Raw genomic sequence first — 17,912 nt, forward strand, 5'->3', positions numbered from 1 at the left:
CCCTGTGAAATATTCTTCTTTGCAAAAGAAACACAAGGTAAATATTTTCCGAATAAACAAAGAGGACAACATTCCATGAGCTCGTAAATAAGCAAAAAAAAAAACGTAAACACAAGTGTCTCGGTGTGTGTTTATTCTCTACGCGGTTCGTCAATGACCATGTATTCGGTTTGTCGGTGTTGCGGCGAAACAAGTAATGCATAAGTAATGTCAAATCGCCTATGTCAAGTCGAGATGACACTACCTCCATCTATTGGTACTAAAACCAAAGTGGCACGTGAAACTGAAACCATTCCAGAAACTTTTGAATAGTTTCAACAAAATAAGTAAATTCGGCATAAATCCAGTCTTTTCCATAATTTTATTATTCAATATTTTCATTATTTTCACATTTTTATTGCAGTCAAAACAATTAATTCACCCATTCACATACGCACCGCACCATATCCAAACAAACCGCCATATTTTATCATTTTCACGTTGGCATCAGCAAAATGGAAAGCATTTTTGTGTGGTGCGCCATCGTTGTAGCTGTATAAGTTCAATGACAGAAGCGTACTATCGAAATTTATTATTTCGCTGAGTTTGTGTTGTGTCGCACCGATCTTCTTCATATTAAATTGGAATAAAAAAAGATTCTAGATCCTATAAATCACGGTGTGGAATTACGGTGAAAGTGAAAAATACGAGAGAAACAACAACAAGCATATGAAATCAAAACAAGAAAATGTGTCATACTGAGAATTCCTGTGAAACTTAAATTCAACATTTAAAAATTGCCAATTTTTCTGTGCGGCTGAACAGAAGTGCGGAGAAAAGAGAGAGATTTGAATTCTCTAATTATGCCACCACAGCCACTAGAGAGTATACAAAATGCGGCTGCAACCGATGGTGGTGGCTTCACAACTGAAGCAGCCCGAGGCGGTACCATTTCGCTGGCTATGCTCATCGATTTTATCATCCAAAGAACCTATCATGAGCTCACCGTTCTTGCTGAATTGTAATTGTCCAATACCCATTCACACAGATTGCCCGCCGTTTCGGCGTTTTCACACTGCGCCACTGTTAAAAGTGTTTATTTATTGAAATTTATTCGTTTGCCTTTTGCAGATTACCGCGAAAGACGGATTTGGAGCGAAAAATTGAGATTTACAATTTTTCGGCGAGAACAAGGCAACTATTTATTCGACTATTGGCGCTAGTGAAATGGGCAAATTCCGCTTCTAAAGTGGATAAATCCTCAGTAAGTGACGCAAATCGATTGGAATCTCTTTTATTGAAACGCTTTCGAAATGTGTGAATAACCGTTTGCTTTTATTGCAGCACATTATGAACTTTCTGGACAAACAATCGATGCTATTTGTCGACACAGCTGATACATTGGCACGTATGGCTCGTGAAACATTGGTCCATGCTCGTTTACCCAACTTCCATATACCAGCTGCTGTTGAAATTCTTACAACCGGCACATATTCACGGTTGCCCACTTGCATCAGGTATTATTTTGAATGATTCAACAGCCAAAAAAACAATCCATTGCTCATGAGTCACATTGAAATAACCCCATTTGTTGTTCAACTTTCTTTCGCAGGGAGAAAATTGTTCCGCCCGATCCAATAACGCCAAGTGAAAAGCGTCAAACGTTGCTTCGTCTGAATCAAGTGATCCAGCATCGATTGGTGACTAGCCATTTATTGCCACAAATGCGAAAGTTCAAAATTGAAAATGGACGCGTAAAATTCCACGTTGATCATGAGTTCGAAGTGTCGTTGACGGTGATGGGTGACGGGCCGGATATTCCATGGCGTTTGTTAGAGATTGAAATTTTAGTGGAAGACAAGGAGACGGGTGATGGCAAAGCGTTGGTGCATACGTTACAAGTGAACTATATCCATCAATTGATTCAGGCGCGTCTGGTGGAAAGTCCGAATGCATTGACCGAAGTGTTCAATGTGTTGCATTCATTCAGTCAATTGTTGCAATTAGAAGTGCTCTACACACAAACGTTGCGCTTGAAAATCGATCGACTCGACGATCACATTCATGTGGATGAATATGTGCCAGGTGTTAAGTTGACCGTTTCATATTGGCGCGAATTAACCAGCAAAGATCCAAAATCCGAAATGGGCTATCGATTTACCGTGCAAACCGATCCCAGTGATAGTGCCAGACCGTTGGCTGTGCTGCATATGCCTGCGATTGGAGCGAAAGAATCGGCCGATGTTGCCGATCGTGCCGTTCGCTGTGATCTACTTTCCATGGAACGGCTACTAGTGCACACCGTTTACATTCGGTCACTGGCACGACTTAACGATATCAAAGCCGAATTCCATACATTTTTGAAAGATGTCGACTGTAAGTTTCATTTGGCAATTTTGATAATTATTCATGATCATTTTGATGACGTTTATGTTTTTATTTTGTTGCAGATCACTTGCAGGGCACCCCAGCTATTCTTACTGTTCCAGTATTGAGTCCTTGTTTGCGTGCCGAACAAATTCACATTACCGTTGATACGCATACGGGAATGTTGCGGTGTCACGTGCCCAAGCATCTGAATTGTGCCGTGATTCCGGAGCTGGAGACCGCATTGAATAATGATATAAGTAAATTACCGCAATTGGTTAGTGAACTGCGATATTGGATAACGCAAAGACGTTGCGAAAAGACATTGCAACACTTGCCCGCCACATCATTTGAACTGTTGCCATTGCTCTATGCACCTGATCCGGCAATGGCGCGAACTGGACGGCATAAAATTTTCATCAAATTACATCGCCACTCGAATATTATTCTGGTGGTTGAAATCAAAGAGAAACCAAACACATCGTGTGAAATGGAGTACAAATTCCATCTGATATTTGTCAAACACATTGCTATCGACGAAGATCCCAAAGCACCCACACTGAAATCGGAAAGTGACGTACCGCGAAAGTACTTAACCGTTCAATCAATGGTCGAATTTGATACATTCACCGCAACGCATGGTCCAGGAACTTATCTGGATGGTAAGCATAAATTCATTGTTGCTTTCGTTTGCTCTAATCGCGATTTGGAAGAAGATAAGAAAACAATTCTTATGTGTTTTTTTTTCCTGTCATTTTCAAAGGTTCGAACAAACGAAAACACGGTTCAATCGATGGTCCTGCTGCGAAGCAGCCCAAAACCATTTATCCAGCCTATTTCATACCGGAACTGGCACATGTGGTGGCAATGTGCGACGAGAAATTACCATTCTTTGCATTGGCTCAAGCGCTTAGTAAACGGAAACTTAATCACACTGGCCTACAGATTGAAGCCAATTCAACCAGTTTAGTATTAAAACTGCTGACACTTCCAATGCCCGAAGTTAAGCCGGCTGACAATAAGGTGCGTATCCACTCGATTTTTATTTAAATGAAATATTTTTAAAAAACTTTGTTTAAGACTTTTGAAGAAATTGAATGCATATTTTGAAATGAGTCTAAATGAATTTTCATTTTGTAGAAGTCCATTCCACCGATAGATCCAACCGTTTGGAATGCTTTGTTGAAGCGACTGCTTTCAGTGTCGATTCGATCGCATGTGAGAAACAACAATTCACGTTTTTGGACAGTCGAAATTATCTTCTATGAAACTCCGTTGAAAAGTAAACATCATCGAGAACAAGGTGAATATCATTTTGTCAATTTGATGAATTAAATTTGCGATGCAAAAACGATCCGCTCATTATCGAATCAGTGCCGCTCGTCAATGGCGGCAGTTAATTAGATATAAATGCTTGTACCTACTGATTTCGACATATTGTGAACAAATGCACATCGATTCGGAATTGAATAGCAACGAGAGTGTAAGCGGTTGACGAAAAAACTAATTTCTGCAATATTTTTTGTAGGAAAACGTCGTCCGATACTATTCCAGTATGAGATGGGCACCACTGATTCTGTAAATCACACCATCGACAGCCTTTTGAATGATTGGTCAAAAATAGTCTACTTGTATCTGTTAGTTCATGATTTTGCCGAACAATTCAAAAATGGTAAGAAGTGTTCATTCAAATGATGCTTTCATTTTCAATCCGTTTTTCCACTAATTTACTCAACTCAACTCAACTCAACCCATTTTGTATTTCCCACAGAAATGAATTTACAAAATTTTGTAGTAGTTAAATCATATTCGTATACAAACCTATTGATTGGTTATGGTCCGAATAAGGAAGTTGCTGTCAGTATATTCTGGTGCACAAAGTCCAAAGAATACAAAATGATTTTCAACGGTGGCAATACAGCGATAAATGCTCACACAATAATGCGCGAACAACTCCAAGCTCATCTCAATCGACATCACAATTTATCGCAAATAGTGCACATTATTCACGAAACATACGATCCGCTTAGCTTCATTGCAAAACTGCCGATTATTCCGCAATTGGGGATACCAGTAAATATGACTTTAATATGTTTACCAACTTGAGAACACACTCGAATGTTATACTAATACCATTTTTTTTGTTCGATTTAATTTTGTGTATTATTCTACAGAGACCATTGAATCCAGTTTTGTCATTCTGTATTTTACCTCAATCGCCCACATTGTTGCGTGTATCGTATCAAGCGATGTATTGTATGGAAATTCGACTGCGTGGCGGTGGTTTAGTTTCAATCCGAGATGGAGCATACAGTCGTTTTGACCGAAGCAATGTTGTTGAAGAGTTTACACCCACACAGGGGCTTAAAGGATTTCTATCAAAATATGTGGACGAATCGGCTGTGTATCGACGGCAGTCACAATCAGAAGATGATAATCCACCATCGCCCATCACAATGGAAGATTCTCACGGTGGATCATCACCATTCTATAAGTATGCTTTTAAGTACATATCAAAACTTCCTTTCAAAAGGTATCAACCGAGATAAAAAAATAACATGTGACCTTTAAATTTCACAGTGCAAACTTAAGCCTAAGACCACCACAAAGCCCACGTGATGCTGGCCTACGCTTTCAACAGCCAATTACTCCGCCCTCAAGTTCAAACCCACATACGCCAGCTAGTCCACACATGATTGGTCAAAATCATCCGCATAGCAGGTTAGTTGAATAATCTTTTATCAATATTTGCCATGGTTCATTTTGAACCTAATGAAAGAATGCAATTTATCTAGAAGCAATTAACCAAATAACACGTATTTTAGCTTTAGCATGACTTCACCACCTGGATCGCATCCACAATTACCGCATCCATCGCCTAGCGGAAATCTGATGCCATCAAGTCCACTGAATCCACAACCCAGCCCAATGACAGCTCATTCACCTGGCCCAAATCTAGCTTATATGCAATCTCACCCTGATAGTAGCCCATTCGCATCATCCGCTATGTCACCAGCTGCCGCAAATTGGCCTGGCTCTCCACGACCTTCACCACGACCCGGACAAAGCCCAGAACATAAATTACAACCACAAGGTATTTTACTCTAAATGGAATTTTTTTTTCATTTTCATGAAAGCGGCAAAATTGGATAAGTTCTTATCATCGTATATGAGTCAAATTTTGCGCCTGAATCTAGGGGAAAGACACGAAGATTTTTTCAGTACTAGAAAAACTATAAACATACTGGAAATAATCAGTTTACACACGGTATATGTAACTGTCAAATTTTACTAGAAATACTAGAAAAAACTAGTGCATACTAGAATCTCGTGTCTGACCCATGAATACTTTTCATCCAAATGAAACGAAATTTCAGTACACATGTACTTGATTTCTATTAGCAACTCGAGTGAATCACTTTTATCAAAATCATTAAAACAGACGGTATTTCATTCTATTTCGTTTGAATGCATCGGTTTATTTTGGCAAAAAGACATTTTTTTTCTGACTATAGGTTCATTGATAAGAAATTCTCATAAAGAACATTTGGCTTCATTTAACTGGCTCCTCAGTATAGAAAAAACACTGCTTTAAATGACATACTTTTAAAAAACAAGTATTAATCTAAAGAAAAAAAAATGATATGATGAGTGACTTCGTGCAAAAAGTCATATGAACCAAAATGTTGAGATTTTTTTTAATCATTTGTAGGTCATTCAGATCGTCGTGAATACTTTTTAAATGTAAAAAAGAAACCATGATTCAAAATGAATTCAGACATAGATTATTGTGGTGAAAAACAATTGTACGTTTGATTCAATTTTATCTAAATCGACCAATTAATTTGCAAACCAATTATATGAGCAAATCGAACAAAATTGACAAATTATTCAATGAGAAAAAAATCAAATCGACGTAGAATCGACACGCAAAACTGATGAGCAATTGCCCGTCAAATATGAAATTTTGCGTAATTCAAACGTTGTCTTAAGTAATACCCATCATGAATTTACGTAACTTATTTGGATTTTTTTTTCGTGCTTTGCAGCCAATGCGCCTCATTTATCGCGTGTTATTCCGGCTCGTTCATGGGCAGGAGCAGTGCCAACGTTGTTAACGCATGAAGCACTTGACACACTGTGCCGGCCATGTGCGCATCCACAGAAAGACATTCCGGGACCTGAGCTGAGCCCAATCGAAAGGTTCTTGGGTTGTGTATCAATGAGACGAAATCTGCAACGGCTAATTCAAGCAGATGAAGCGGTACGATACACATTCATTCATTTAATCGAATTAATTTTAACCGAAACGTCAATGTTCAACCCTTTCAATTGCAGCTAAACTATATAACATCCACTGAGCCGGGTGTTGTGTTGTTCAAAGCGGAATCGTTGCAATGCCAAGTATTTTTGAATCCAGCCCACATGCAATCTCTACATATGAAAATTTCACCGTTGCCAGCCGAGGCTGGAAAGCCAACCGTTCAGTGGAGCCCAGAAGAGTTACAAGTGATAGAGCAATTCTTTGATTTCCGAGTGGCGGCTCCACCATATCGACCGTCCACATTGTGTGGTTTCGGTAAAACATTGACGTTGCCACCGATTGTGCTGAAGGATGTTGTACAGTTGATGCGATTGGATTTGCAGCCCGAACTCCTGCAGCCGGGTGCTAAATGGAATTTACAACTATGTATGCGTGTACCACCATCAGCGTCATCATTTCAAGTGGTTCCCGTTGGAAATGCGGGCGTTTTGACTTGCCGCGAAAAAATTCTATTTTTCGTAAGTGAAAACGCAAAAATTCTATTATTCAATTGGTTTTTCTTTTTCATTTTGTCTTCAGCCAACGAAGTTCATACCGTTGTAGCTAAGAAAAGGCTGTGGAACTAATGGAAATTTTTGTTCTTTAAATTTCAGTTGCAATTGACACGCATTCCATTCATGCCTGGCATGGATTGGAAGGACTCTTTGACACTGGTGCTTCCGTTGGTGCATGTTGTTACCAAGAATTTAACACAACTGGTGAGCCGAGAGAATGTACAATCACCAATAGTGCATGCGGTCAATGAGCATCTCAAGCGATTCTCTGAATATACGGCGCACAGTGGTATTGTTGGTGAATGTTCATTGTTCCCTGCCGTGCGTGATCTTCTCATGAATTTCATTTTGCCAAATGAAATATCACCAGCGCTACCCAATCAAATTGTTTCATCACCGATGGGCGCCAGTCCCAATCCGATGATGCATTCACCGATGCAAGCAATGAATCAACCGGGCAATGCACCAACAATTGGCGTTCCAGTTCAGGGGCAACCATATGGCGGTATGGGTGGTGTGTAAAGAAAATCGCTCAAAATCTGTGAACAAATAATGAAAACAATGGAAAAAAAATTGCATGAAAAATCTTCCGTTCAATTACATCGATCCGTGTGAAATTCCCTTGTGGAACCAATGCGCCTTCACCACACACACATCAATGTCGTCAAGAATTCAGCGAATCAATTCACCACGACAAGGGAATACAAAACTTTAATTATTTAGTAGAAATATTTATTTTTAATACGAAAAATAACAAATAATAACAAAAACAACAAAGTAAACAGCGAAAAAAAATTGCATATTGATGAAATTGATTATTTCTATTTTAATATTTTAATAAAAATGAAATGTACAGATCAATTCGGCATGTTTTGTTATTCACAATTACAACATGGCGTGATTTTTCGTGTTTTCTTCTTTCTAGTGCCTTCAGATTTGATGATTACTTCTTGCTGAATAATATGTTTTGACATCAGCAATACATATTTTGATTTCAAAACAACAGCAACGGGCATATAGAGTGTTTTTCTGTTTGTGCGTAAATAAGAGCATGCAAAAAAAAAGTTATCATTAATTCTGTGTTGGATTGATGTATCCTGTGTTCAAGCCAACATTGTAGACTTCGTTTGATGTATCATTCATGTCGTTCGTGTCTCAATGCAAACAATCAGGGACAAAAAAAAGAGGAAGACAGCATACAGCTAGCGAACAAACGACGAAGCAAAAGTACGCTAATGTTAGACTTTGGTGGTATGAATGAAAATGTGATTTCGAAATGATTATTGTTATTATTATTTCAGTGGAACGGAATGCGGAGAGATGGATAAACTTAACGTACACAAACATAGGTCGAACTAAATTGGGGTTGAAGAAGAAAATGTACAAGAAATCAATAACAGGGATTGCAATACAACAAGAGTCTATCGATTCAAATTCAAAGCCAGCATGTATCATTTTGGAATGTTGTTTGTGCACGAGAAAACTTTGTACTGTACTATGCTATGCTAATTCATTTTCCATGATTGTCGAAAAAAAAACATTTGCGATGAATATGTATCACGAGACGAGGCAAAATCTATTGTACCGCTCGACATAAAATGCATTTGTGATCTTTTGTGTCGAGTGGCAGTATCTTTACGTGTATTCAGTCACACAGTCGACACAGCTTAGCTCATCGCCAACAAAAATATATTCACTGAAGCCAAGAAGATAAACTGACTAGATGTCACTAGACTGATTTTTCTTCTCTCTCTCTCTCTCTCTCCATCGTTTACCTCACCATTTTTTCACTCCATTCTATTTGAGCATTGATGAAAAAAAGCACGCAACAGAGTACGTCACAATGGATGATTGTCATTCTTAAAAAAAAACCTGAATCACACACAATTTCAAGCGGAAATTTTTGTTTCTGTATTTTTCTAAACTTTTATTTTTACAAAATCTGTTTTGGCGATTCATAAGCGCCTTAACGTCAGACACGACACATAAGTACATATTTGTTTTTGTTTCTGGAATCGTTTATGTTTTCTTTCTGCATTTTGATTCATGTATTTCGATCGCTTTCGTGTATCTCATCTTGTTGGATCTCATTCTGATGTCGGAGTCAAGAAGAAGAAGAAGGAAGAAAATATAAGAACATGTGATTCGTGTTCTATCATGTTCTTATTGTTATGTTTTCTTGTGTTTTCATTTTTCAATTTGAAAATATCATATTGTCAAGGATATTTTCGTGTGTGCAAGTTACATCAGTACATTTCCTGCGATACTACTGTTATTCATTTTAAATTTTCAATGTTATTTTTTTCTCCTTCACATTTTTGCACATTCACTTGGCCTTTTTGATCTGTAAAGTTTGTATGCATGTTGACTTGTTGACATTTCAGAACAGAGCGAGCGCGTGAATAACAGCAAAAAATGAATCAAAATACGATGAAGAAAAAACGACGGCATATCGTATTTATATGTTTTGAACTTGGACATGAAAGCATCTACAGCAAAACAGAAGTAGAAAAAAGTGAATAAATGCTCAAGCGAGATTCGTACGACTGGCAGATTAAACAAGCCAAGCAGAAATGGTGAGGCCACCCGGCCCGGCCGTACATTGGTTGCAAAGAACGTGCGAGAAAGTACATTAATTGTTCTTATTGGATGGTGTGACTAGCCAGGCGAGCGTACTCGCGCGCGCGCACACGGGTTACACGTTCAATATGATAAATACATGTTTTATAGATATTGTTCAATAATGTGTTACAACAGTCTAGACAGCGTTTCACAATCGCAAATAAATTTTATTGCTTGTTGCTCTGATCTTTTCACTCATCATCAAAAAGTCGAATCGATTGCAAAATAGGCTGAACAACAGCCAAAGAAAAGATTGTACGAACGAACAAGAAAAGTACAAGACAACCAGAGAGAGAGAGAGGAAGAGAAAATCAGAATCCAACGATAGAAATTCCGAATGTCGAATATTGAATACAGATGTTTTGTCAATCAGTCGTGCTCGCTCCCTGTATTTACCATTACATTGATGCTCTATTATTGCCGCTGAATGTGACCTCACACCCCCGGCTCAGCCATCTCTCTCTGTCTCTCCTTCCCACACCGTTGATGCGTCGCCTACGTTTTTCTTTTGAATATTCCTTGCCTTTTAATTCAATTTTTCCCTTCTTGCACAAATAATATGTTTTTCGCAATTTTTTGCACAGCACGAAGAAGAAAAAGAGAAAATACATACACAAATGCTAACACTCCGCCTTATTTTCGCTTCCCTCTCGTGCTTCTATTGGAAAACATGATGTTTTCACATAGGTTACTTCAATTTTTATGCAAGAGATACGTAAACACACATACTTTTGAAACCCGAACGTATTGACATCATGCCAAATTGAATGTAAAATATTAATATAAAACATACCGAGCAGAGTAACAATGCCTGTACGAAGAACCATTGGCAATAAAACAAAAGAGATCTAAAATTGATGCTGGATATTTTACCTTTTTCTGTTAATCGAATTTGTTAAAGTGTCATTCATGTGTCGCGCCGCCAATTTGCGCACATTTTATCGGAGTTTGGGATTTTGATTTAAGAAATGCGGATTTCAAAATAAAATTTGGGAATTCGATCTATTGTTTTTCCCCGAAAATACCACGATTCCAAAGCGCACCGCCATGTGGATGAGATGGAAAGAGAGTGAGAGAGAGAGAGAAAGAGAAAAAAGGCGTTCGAGGAAGGGATCAAAAAATGGTTTGACCGGCTTCAGCAAATCATCAAACGATGGTGTGTATATGTTGTATCGCGTTTGAAATGGCTTCAAAAGGAGCATAGCACACACACACACACACGCTCGTCACATTCCCACACGGAATCGTCAACAAACATACTTTTGTCTGTCAAATTGTGAAATGGCTAAATCAACATCTCTACCCTTTCCCCGGCGATATGGGATTGTAAAAGCATGTTGTTGATATTTTTAGGCACACCATGTTCACGGGACGGCTTCACATTTATGATGTTGATTGAAGAAATTGTGGGGCAGTTCTTTTTGTTGTTGCTCCTTTTTGGTTTTCCAATTCAATTGCGGGCCATTGAGAAGAGATCTATGAAATATTCGCTCGTTCTTACTTAGATTGAATGAAACGCAACCGCTTTCAACGTGACATAAAGAACATGTTTCATTTTCATTTTCATCGTCGCTGTTTGACTGTCACTCACACGTCGTAAACAACATACATATACAATGACAGTCATTTGTCAAGTCATTTTGACAAGCGTCGATGAAACTTTCACCGATTCTCTGTGTGGTGGAGTGTGCAGACGGCAAACAAGTTTTCTTAAAAAGTAAATACACTCCACTTTTCACCACACACAAGGATGAAGTGATATTGTAAATGACGCATGACGAAATGACTTCTACAATTAAGTCAATGTGTTGTTGTGTTTTTACATATGTATAACGAATAGTGTCAAATTACAACAACATTGAAATAAAAAACGACAGTCTAATCCTGAAACTCGTTCTTTGAATCATAAATAAATGACTCATTTGAAGCCCAATCCAATCAGACACACTACTTGAAAGCACAGATCAACTGCGAAAGCCGGCATTGATTGATTAATTATAAACATTGAGTTGAAGCAAAATAAAGAAAACAAGGAGACAGAAAATAGTGAAAATGTAGCAAAAAAAACACACACACAGCTACGAGCGTAAGTAAATAATGAACGTAATGGCGAAATATAGCTCGTATCGCAACGATCGGCCATTATCCATTCAGCTGTTTCGTTTTTGTTTCTTGCGTTCTTTTTTCACGTGCTCGCATCATTCGGTCTATTCGGTCTCGTGCAAACTTAAACGACCCGTAATTGAAGTCATAACGATAAACATATTAAATAGTCTTATTTTGAGACGATACGAAACGAGAGCATAGTTCCCGTTGTGCGCTCCAGAATTGTATGGTGTGTGTGTGCATGTGTGTTGTTATGTATGGTTCGTGGCCCTTCAAAGTTTGAAACTCAAGCAAGAGCAAAAGCACAAGAAAAATAAATGAAACAAGAAACTCAAACGCCACCACCTTACGTAATCTTCATCGAGCGCATCTAATGCCAACATCTTCTCGCATCGACACAACTCCTCGTCATGTTCCCTTTCCTCTAGTTTCTTCTTTATGTGCAACGCTTCTTATCGCAACGAGACGAAGGCGACGATAGAAATAATGAAATAGAAAAAAAAAACAGAAAAAACTCTGAAACACAGTCAATAAAATGTCTCGCATAGACATCACATACAATTTATTTATTGCGAGTGATTATTACTGCTCAATTTTCTCTCTTTGCCTCTCTATGCACGTTATTATTGTTATTATCATCATCGTTTTTTTTGTGTGTGTGCACGATTTTTCTATTGAATTGTATGAGAACATTGAATGTCAAAGATCAGCCAGTCGGACCACACTCATATCCTAAAAAAAATCGACGGCAACGAATAATCCGAAATATGAGATGCGAGTCATTGCGAAGCGACCGACGACGAACACAGAGAAAAAAAAACTCGTCCGAGAGAAGAAGATGGGGAAAAAACAAAAATAAAATCAAAAATAAATTTCAAACGGAGAAAACTGATAACCAAAACCACGATAAGTATCTTCTCAAATGGTTGGTTTCGGTATTGGTTCGCATCCGAGTTGTATCAGTAAGTGCTGTTTAATACTCATGTTAGGACGATATTCAATTGGGTTTGCGCATTTGGTTTTATTTGCCAACTTTGTTTTCAGCAATTAAATTCATAAACGGATTTGTTTCGTTCGCATTTTATGCGCAGTCGACCGAAGGACAGAGGGAAGAAGTGGTGTGGCAATTTAACGAATCGTACGGGGACTGTGTACGTGTGTGTGTGTTTTGTACACGTTTTGCACTTCTCTAGTTTCAATTTGAAGTTCATTTTTTTGTTGTCTCAACTGGAATTCTCTGAATCAATATTTAATTCCGTCTTTTAAAACCAAATCCCAATCCAGATTTAAAGTGCACAGCATCGAACACACACAAAAAATAACAACAAAGAGACACAAATTATCGACCAAAACAAAAATAATATGGCAAGCAATAAGGAAATGGTTGTGAATTCGGTGAATTTCGAAAAACAGAATGGCACGAACGAAATCAACCAGAAGAATCGGAATAAAAGATTATTTACATGGAAAACTGTAGCACTCATTTGTGTAATCAACGGTAAGTGTTCTCTAGATCAATTCTGAATGGTTTTCACCTCGTTTCACTTGGTTGTGTATGGCTTTGGTGAGAGTAATCAATTTTTGCACTTATTGAACTTTTGAGTTCGGCTGAGGGCGTAAAAGGAGTGAGAGAAAGATAGTGCAATAAGACAATAATGAAGATTGGTTGGCACAACGTGCATTAAAATAGTTGGAATATTGTTTTAAAATACCCCGTTCTCTGAATGTGTCTTATTTATTATATTGAATATTTTATGTATGTCTGTGTTATTTAAGCGACACAAAATCGGAACAATTATTGCTAATTCTCATCTTGTCGGTCTTTTCCATCGCTCTGTCATTCTCTTTGCCCCGGCTTTCATCTCGACCTAGTTCGGCATCAACTAAGTCTTCTGTGCACGGTGTGTTTGTGTGTATGTGCACCACATCCATTACTCATTCATAGTGTCTCCGGTTGCTAGGATATGATAATAGTGATTGATAAAGCTTTCACAATTTCAACCAGTGTTGATGACTCAATTCCAATCGTTCAAGATTCTTGCCATTTATTTAGCTAGTTGAAGGAATAATGAAATTAGAGTAAACACCTACATAAATAGCTTTAAATAATCAGGTTATCGACGTAGCTATACTTCCATTTTTAGCCACAATCTCTTTTTCTCTGTTTCTCTCCCTCTCACATCCAACTTTTCATTCTATCTCCCTCTCTCCATTGAACACGATGCCATCGCATCGGTATTCCTGCAGTTCTGCATAATATATGATTAATTAATTAATATTGAAATAATCAAGCCTTTCGTGAAATATTCGTGCGTACAAATGGAATGTGAAGAAGTGCTTGAAACTAAATATCATCTTTTGTTTATCATATACACCGAAAACATTTCACAACAAAAGCGATTCAAACACACAGCAGGCAAACAAATAACAAACACTGACATTTTGAATTTCGAAACTGACATTTTACTCGCATTCGCAAATGATTCGCTGTGAATCGATAGTTTTGGTTAAATCGAACGCTCAAATCAAATATTAGAGTTTTGGAAAATGCACTTCAAATAGCACGTCCAAAGCGAAACATCAATAAAATCGATAAGCGATTCAGGAATGCGATGTACGAATTGACAGCGAAAAAAAAGAGACAACATGTTTGCGAATTGATTCATACGGTATAAATTTACTGCAAGCGACATTAAAGAACAATCGAATGGTAAAGTGGATTTTCCATTGGAAATTGTGACAGTAGTTTGTGTTGCAGCATTTATCTCTATTGGATTCTATTTCACCATTGAAATGAATTTGCAAACAGTAATGCCCATAATTTCTAATAATCAGTTCCTATTTGATTGCGATTGAAAGTTATCTAGAGAATGTTTTTTTTTCGTTTCTTCATTTAATTCGCGTTTCGGCAAAAGTTAGAACAAACTTCTCCGAAAATAACCGCGAAGCTAAACACGTACACTCTAATATGAAATCGCAAGATAGGAATTAAATTTTATGAAATTACATCAAGAAAGTTATTATTTTCACTTTGGGACCAGTGAATTAAAAGTTATTATACGCGATAGCTTTATTTTGTGCTGTATCTGTTTAACCATTACTTTCCTATTTATAGGAAGAAGAAAAAACAGCATTTCTGCAGATAATCGTTATTTAAACTTTATTTTCATATTGTTGCGGTGCGGATGCCGCACTTTATTCATTTTTCATACGAGATATTTGCAACTGCATTAACCAAAAATTACTTGCCAAAACAACTAAAACAATTTATATGGGGGTCGGTGGTTCTATACTCATCTTTTTGTCTTATTTCTTCTTCTTCTTTCGCTCGCCCGCCATAAACGATGGGAGTGTTTGTGCGTTTCGACTGAAATTATATTATCTAAGAAATGGGTCACAAGGTGATAAATGATCTCATTTTTATTTCATGTTTAACGATTGGACTAATTTTAAACCAATCTATGTTTATTTTGCCTATGCTGCTGACTGGACGGTTTTTTTCACTCTCTCTATCTCTATCTCTGTGTGTGTTGCCTTAATAAGGCAATGGCTTATGTACAAATGAATGAAAAATTCGGTCGACTGGCGGGCGCAACAGGGAGCATATAATTAGAACGTATATTAATTTTGATGTTTGTTGTGTTACATTAATTATGGCATGAAAAAAATGGTGGAACATTCAAAAATATCACCAGGAAATAAGGTTTTTTTTTTTAATTGATTTTCATCATATCATCGTATTATTCGCTGTTGTCATTCGTTTGCAAAGTCAATTGACAGCGACCGATTAACGATTGATCATTCATTACGGGCGCGCCGCATAGTAAATGCGACAATCATTTCCTCCCTTCTCTTCTACTCCCTTGGCCCATTGTGTGTATGTAATCACAATTACAGCACAATGATATTGCTGATTATGATATTTTTAATGCGCAGCATTCAGAATTGAATGTTGGCCACCTACAATGTGAGCATTTTAATTAAAATTCCCATTTTTAATTTTCACCGTTGTTGTTATTGCTTTTTTTCAGCATCGCTTGGTTTATTTGGAAATGGTTCATTTGTCGGTTGGACGTCGTATGCCATGGATGGCAATCTTGATGAGACGGTAAGTTTAACCATTCAGAAATAGTTCTGTCTGTTTTCCATTCATTTCGTTCGCGTTTTTATTCTCGTCTTTTATCCAACATTTTCATGAAAATGCGCATAGCTTCGAATGAAGTTCATGCAACCTCGGCCAATTCATTTTTAAGATAACCGCTCAACCAATTTTGGCTTTATAACAACAACACAAACATAAATGTGGTCGATAATGTTTTTATAAAATGAAATTACGATTTTTTGATTGCTTATTTTAATACAGACAAATACGTATCGTTGTCGGTTATCCCCATTTGAAAATCGGTGACGCAAACATATCGTAAGGGCACGAACGGAATATAAAGTAAAATGCTAGCGACGCATTTGAAATTCGATAATACAATTTTAAGACTTGCTTATTTCGAAGGAAAAGCATAGATTTTGGCCACTGTCTAACTCGGTCTCTAGCTCGTTCAAATACACCTTTCGTAAAAACGACAGTTGAATGCACGCCACAGCCACACAGCTAGACATGCAGTTTTTTCTCCCTTGTTCTCCGTATGTTTGGCGTTTCTTTCGAAATTCATACTGTCGATAGACAAACAATGCAAACGTTTCAATACAATTATGATACAATAATAATAAAAGTTGAGTTACTCGAAATCGGTCGGATGCCAATGTCGCGAATAATTTGACTTTTCTCTTAAATGTGTATGTGGTGGTTGAAAGTAACGAAAATGGCATTGGCTCTTGTTCATTTGGTTGTCGTTTGTTTGCGTTCCTGTCCTCGTGCACACTGAAAATGGCTTTGTTGTCGGTGATAAGCGAATGCTGAATGTCTGTTTGTTGGCTGCTTTTTTCTATTACTTCAATATGTTTCGTTGAATGCTTTTCATTCGGCTTCATCGTCAATAGCATGAAAATTACGTGAATGCACGCTATTTTAAGACAGTATTGATGATCAGTCGCACACACTTTCTATCGTTCTCTCTCTCTCTCTCTCTCTCTCTCTCTCGAGTTGTGTTTGCTTCTCAATTTTTCTTTCGAATTGCACTCAAAATCGATGCTCAATGTAGTAAATGGAATTAACGGAAAAGCCAAACAACCATCAGATTTGAGCGGATGAATCGTCGTGTTATTGCCATCATTCTGATTTTTTTTCCTTCTCTCGCTCTGTGTATATTTTTTTACTTCTTTTCTTCGGTATACCGACGAACGTAAAGATTTGAATAGACCTATAATCCGATATAGTGAAATCGTGACAAATTTGATTTGATTTTTATTTTTGCGTGCACTTGCCTGATACACAAGCTGATCACATTTATTCTAATTCATTTTCTTGATTGCATTTCGTATTTACCTTTTGCCGAACGAAATATATACGGTATGTATATATAGCCCGCCCAAATTAGACTGGCCTCCTGGATTTGGGGAATACACTGAAGAAAAAGGAAAAAAGAATTTGCGAAAGAAGGTGTGCAGGCAAGAAATATAAGAAGGAGAAGAAGAAGAAGAAGAAAAAAGTCGCTCACAAAATTGTTGATGCTATTTTTGGGGACGAAAACTCCGTTTTTTACATGTTTGAGTGTTGATTTTATGCGATGAAATAATAAATTGAATAAAACCTTGAATCGGCAAAAAAATATCCATTTACATTTCGGCAAATCGTATTTAACGCTATTTCTATGACCTTGTATTGATATGAGACTCGGAATTTTTTTTCGTTAGCATCAACGATGTAAAATTGGGCTGGTCGGTCTGTTTCCTTTCCATTTCGGTTTGTATGACGAAAACCGTGCGAAATAAGAAGCGATAAAAGCATCGGTTTAGATTTAAATTAAAAAGAAGCAAAAACCAAAACTTTCTCTATCGAACATTAAAATTTACTTAGAGAAACCAAAGAGCTAGCCAATCACTTCGTTTTTTTTCTGCATTGCTTT

At 37.5% G+C, this 17,912-nt stretch overlaps 2 protein-coding genes across 4 annotated transcripts in view; both read left to right on the plus strand.

The window, feature by feature from the left end:
* Positions 1 to 408: 408 nt before the first annotated feature.
* The window catches only part of LOC129578778 (mediator of RNA polymerase II transcription subunit 14), a 310,854-nt gene continuing 293,350 nt past the window's right edge, over positions 409 to 17,912 (plus strand). Inside the window, exons 1-15 of one of the 2 annotated variants that reach the window (XM_055467866.1) lie at positions 409 to 1,000; positions 1,111 to 1,243; positions 1,324 to 1,496; positions 1,592 to 2,355; positions 2,430 to 3,008; positions 3,110 to 3,369; positions 3,487 to 3,649; positions 3,875 to 4,018; positions 4,118 to 4,419; positions 4,521 to 4,840; positions 4,927 to 5,067; positions 5,172 to 5,440; positions 6,396 to 6,610; positions 6,685 to 7,128; positions 7,264 to 8,025. In XM_055467866.1, the coding sequence (XP_055323841.1) occupies positions 843 to 1,000; positions 1,111 to 1,243; positions 1,324 to 1,496; positions 1,592 to 2,355; positions 2,430 to 3,008; positions 3,110 to 3,369; positions 3,487 to 3,649; positions 3,875 to 4,018; positions 4,118 to 4,419; positions 4,521 to 4,840; positions 4,927 to 5,067; positions 5,172 to 5,440; positions 6,396 to 6,610; positions 6,685 to 7,128; positions 7,264 to 7,686 (4,488 nt within the window). In that variant the 5' untranslated portion in view covers positions 409 to 842 and the 3' untranslated portion in view covers positions 7,687 to 8,025. Of the gene's footprint in view, positions 1,001 to 1,110; positions 1,244 to 1,323; positions 1,497 to 1,591; positions 2,356 to 2,429; positions 3,009 to 3,109; positions 3,370 to 3,486; positions 3,650 to 3,874; positions 4,019 to 4,117; positions 4,420 to 4,520; positions 4,841 to 4,926; positions 5,068 to 5,171; positions 5,441 to 6,395; positions 6,611 to 6,684; positions 7,129 to 7,263; positions 8,026 to 17,912 lie in introns of those variants that run through there. The other variant, XR_008689135.1, reaches the window with a different exon arrangement.
* Positions 12,619 to 17,912, plus strand: part of LOC129578805 (uncharacterized) — a 298,644-nt gene continuing 293,350 nt past the window's right edge. The window contains exons 1-4 of one of the 2 annotated variants that reach the window (XM_055467940.1): positions 12,619 to 12,854; positions 12,937 to 13,043; positions 13,177 to 13,390; positions 15,924 to 16,000. In XM_055467940.1, coding sequence (XP_055323915.1) covers positions 13,255 to 13,390; positions 15,924 to 16,000 — 213 coding nt within the window. In that variant the 5' untranslated portion in view covers positions 12,619 to 12,854; positions 12,937 to 13,043; positions 13,177 to 13,254. Of the gene's footprint in view, positions 13,044 to 13,176; positions 13,391 to 15,923; positions 16,001 to 17,912 lie in introns of both variants that reach the window. The other variant, XR_008689136.1, reaches the window with a different exon arrangement.

Source organism: Sitodiplosis mosellana, unplaced genomic scaffold, assembly GCF_009176505.1.
Source record: "Sitodiplosis mosellana isolate CC-2019 unplaced genomic scaffold, AAFC_SMos_1.0 Smas_scaffold_6226, whole genome shotgun sequence".
NCBI lineage: Eukaryota > Metazoa > Arthropoda > Insecta > Diptera > Cecidomyiidae > Sitodiplosis > Sitodiplosis mosellana.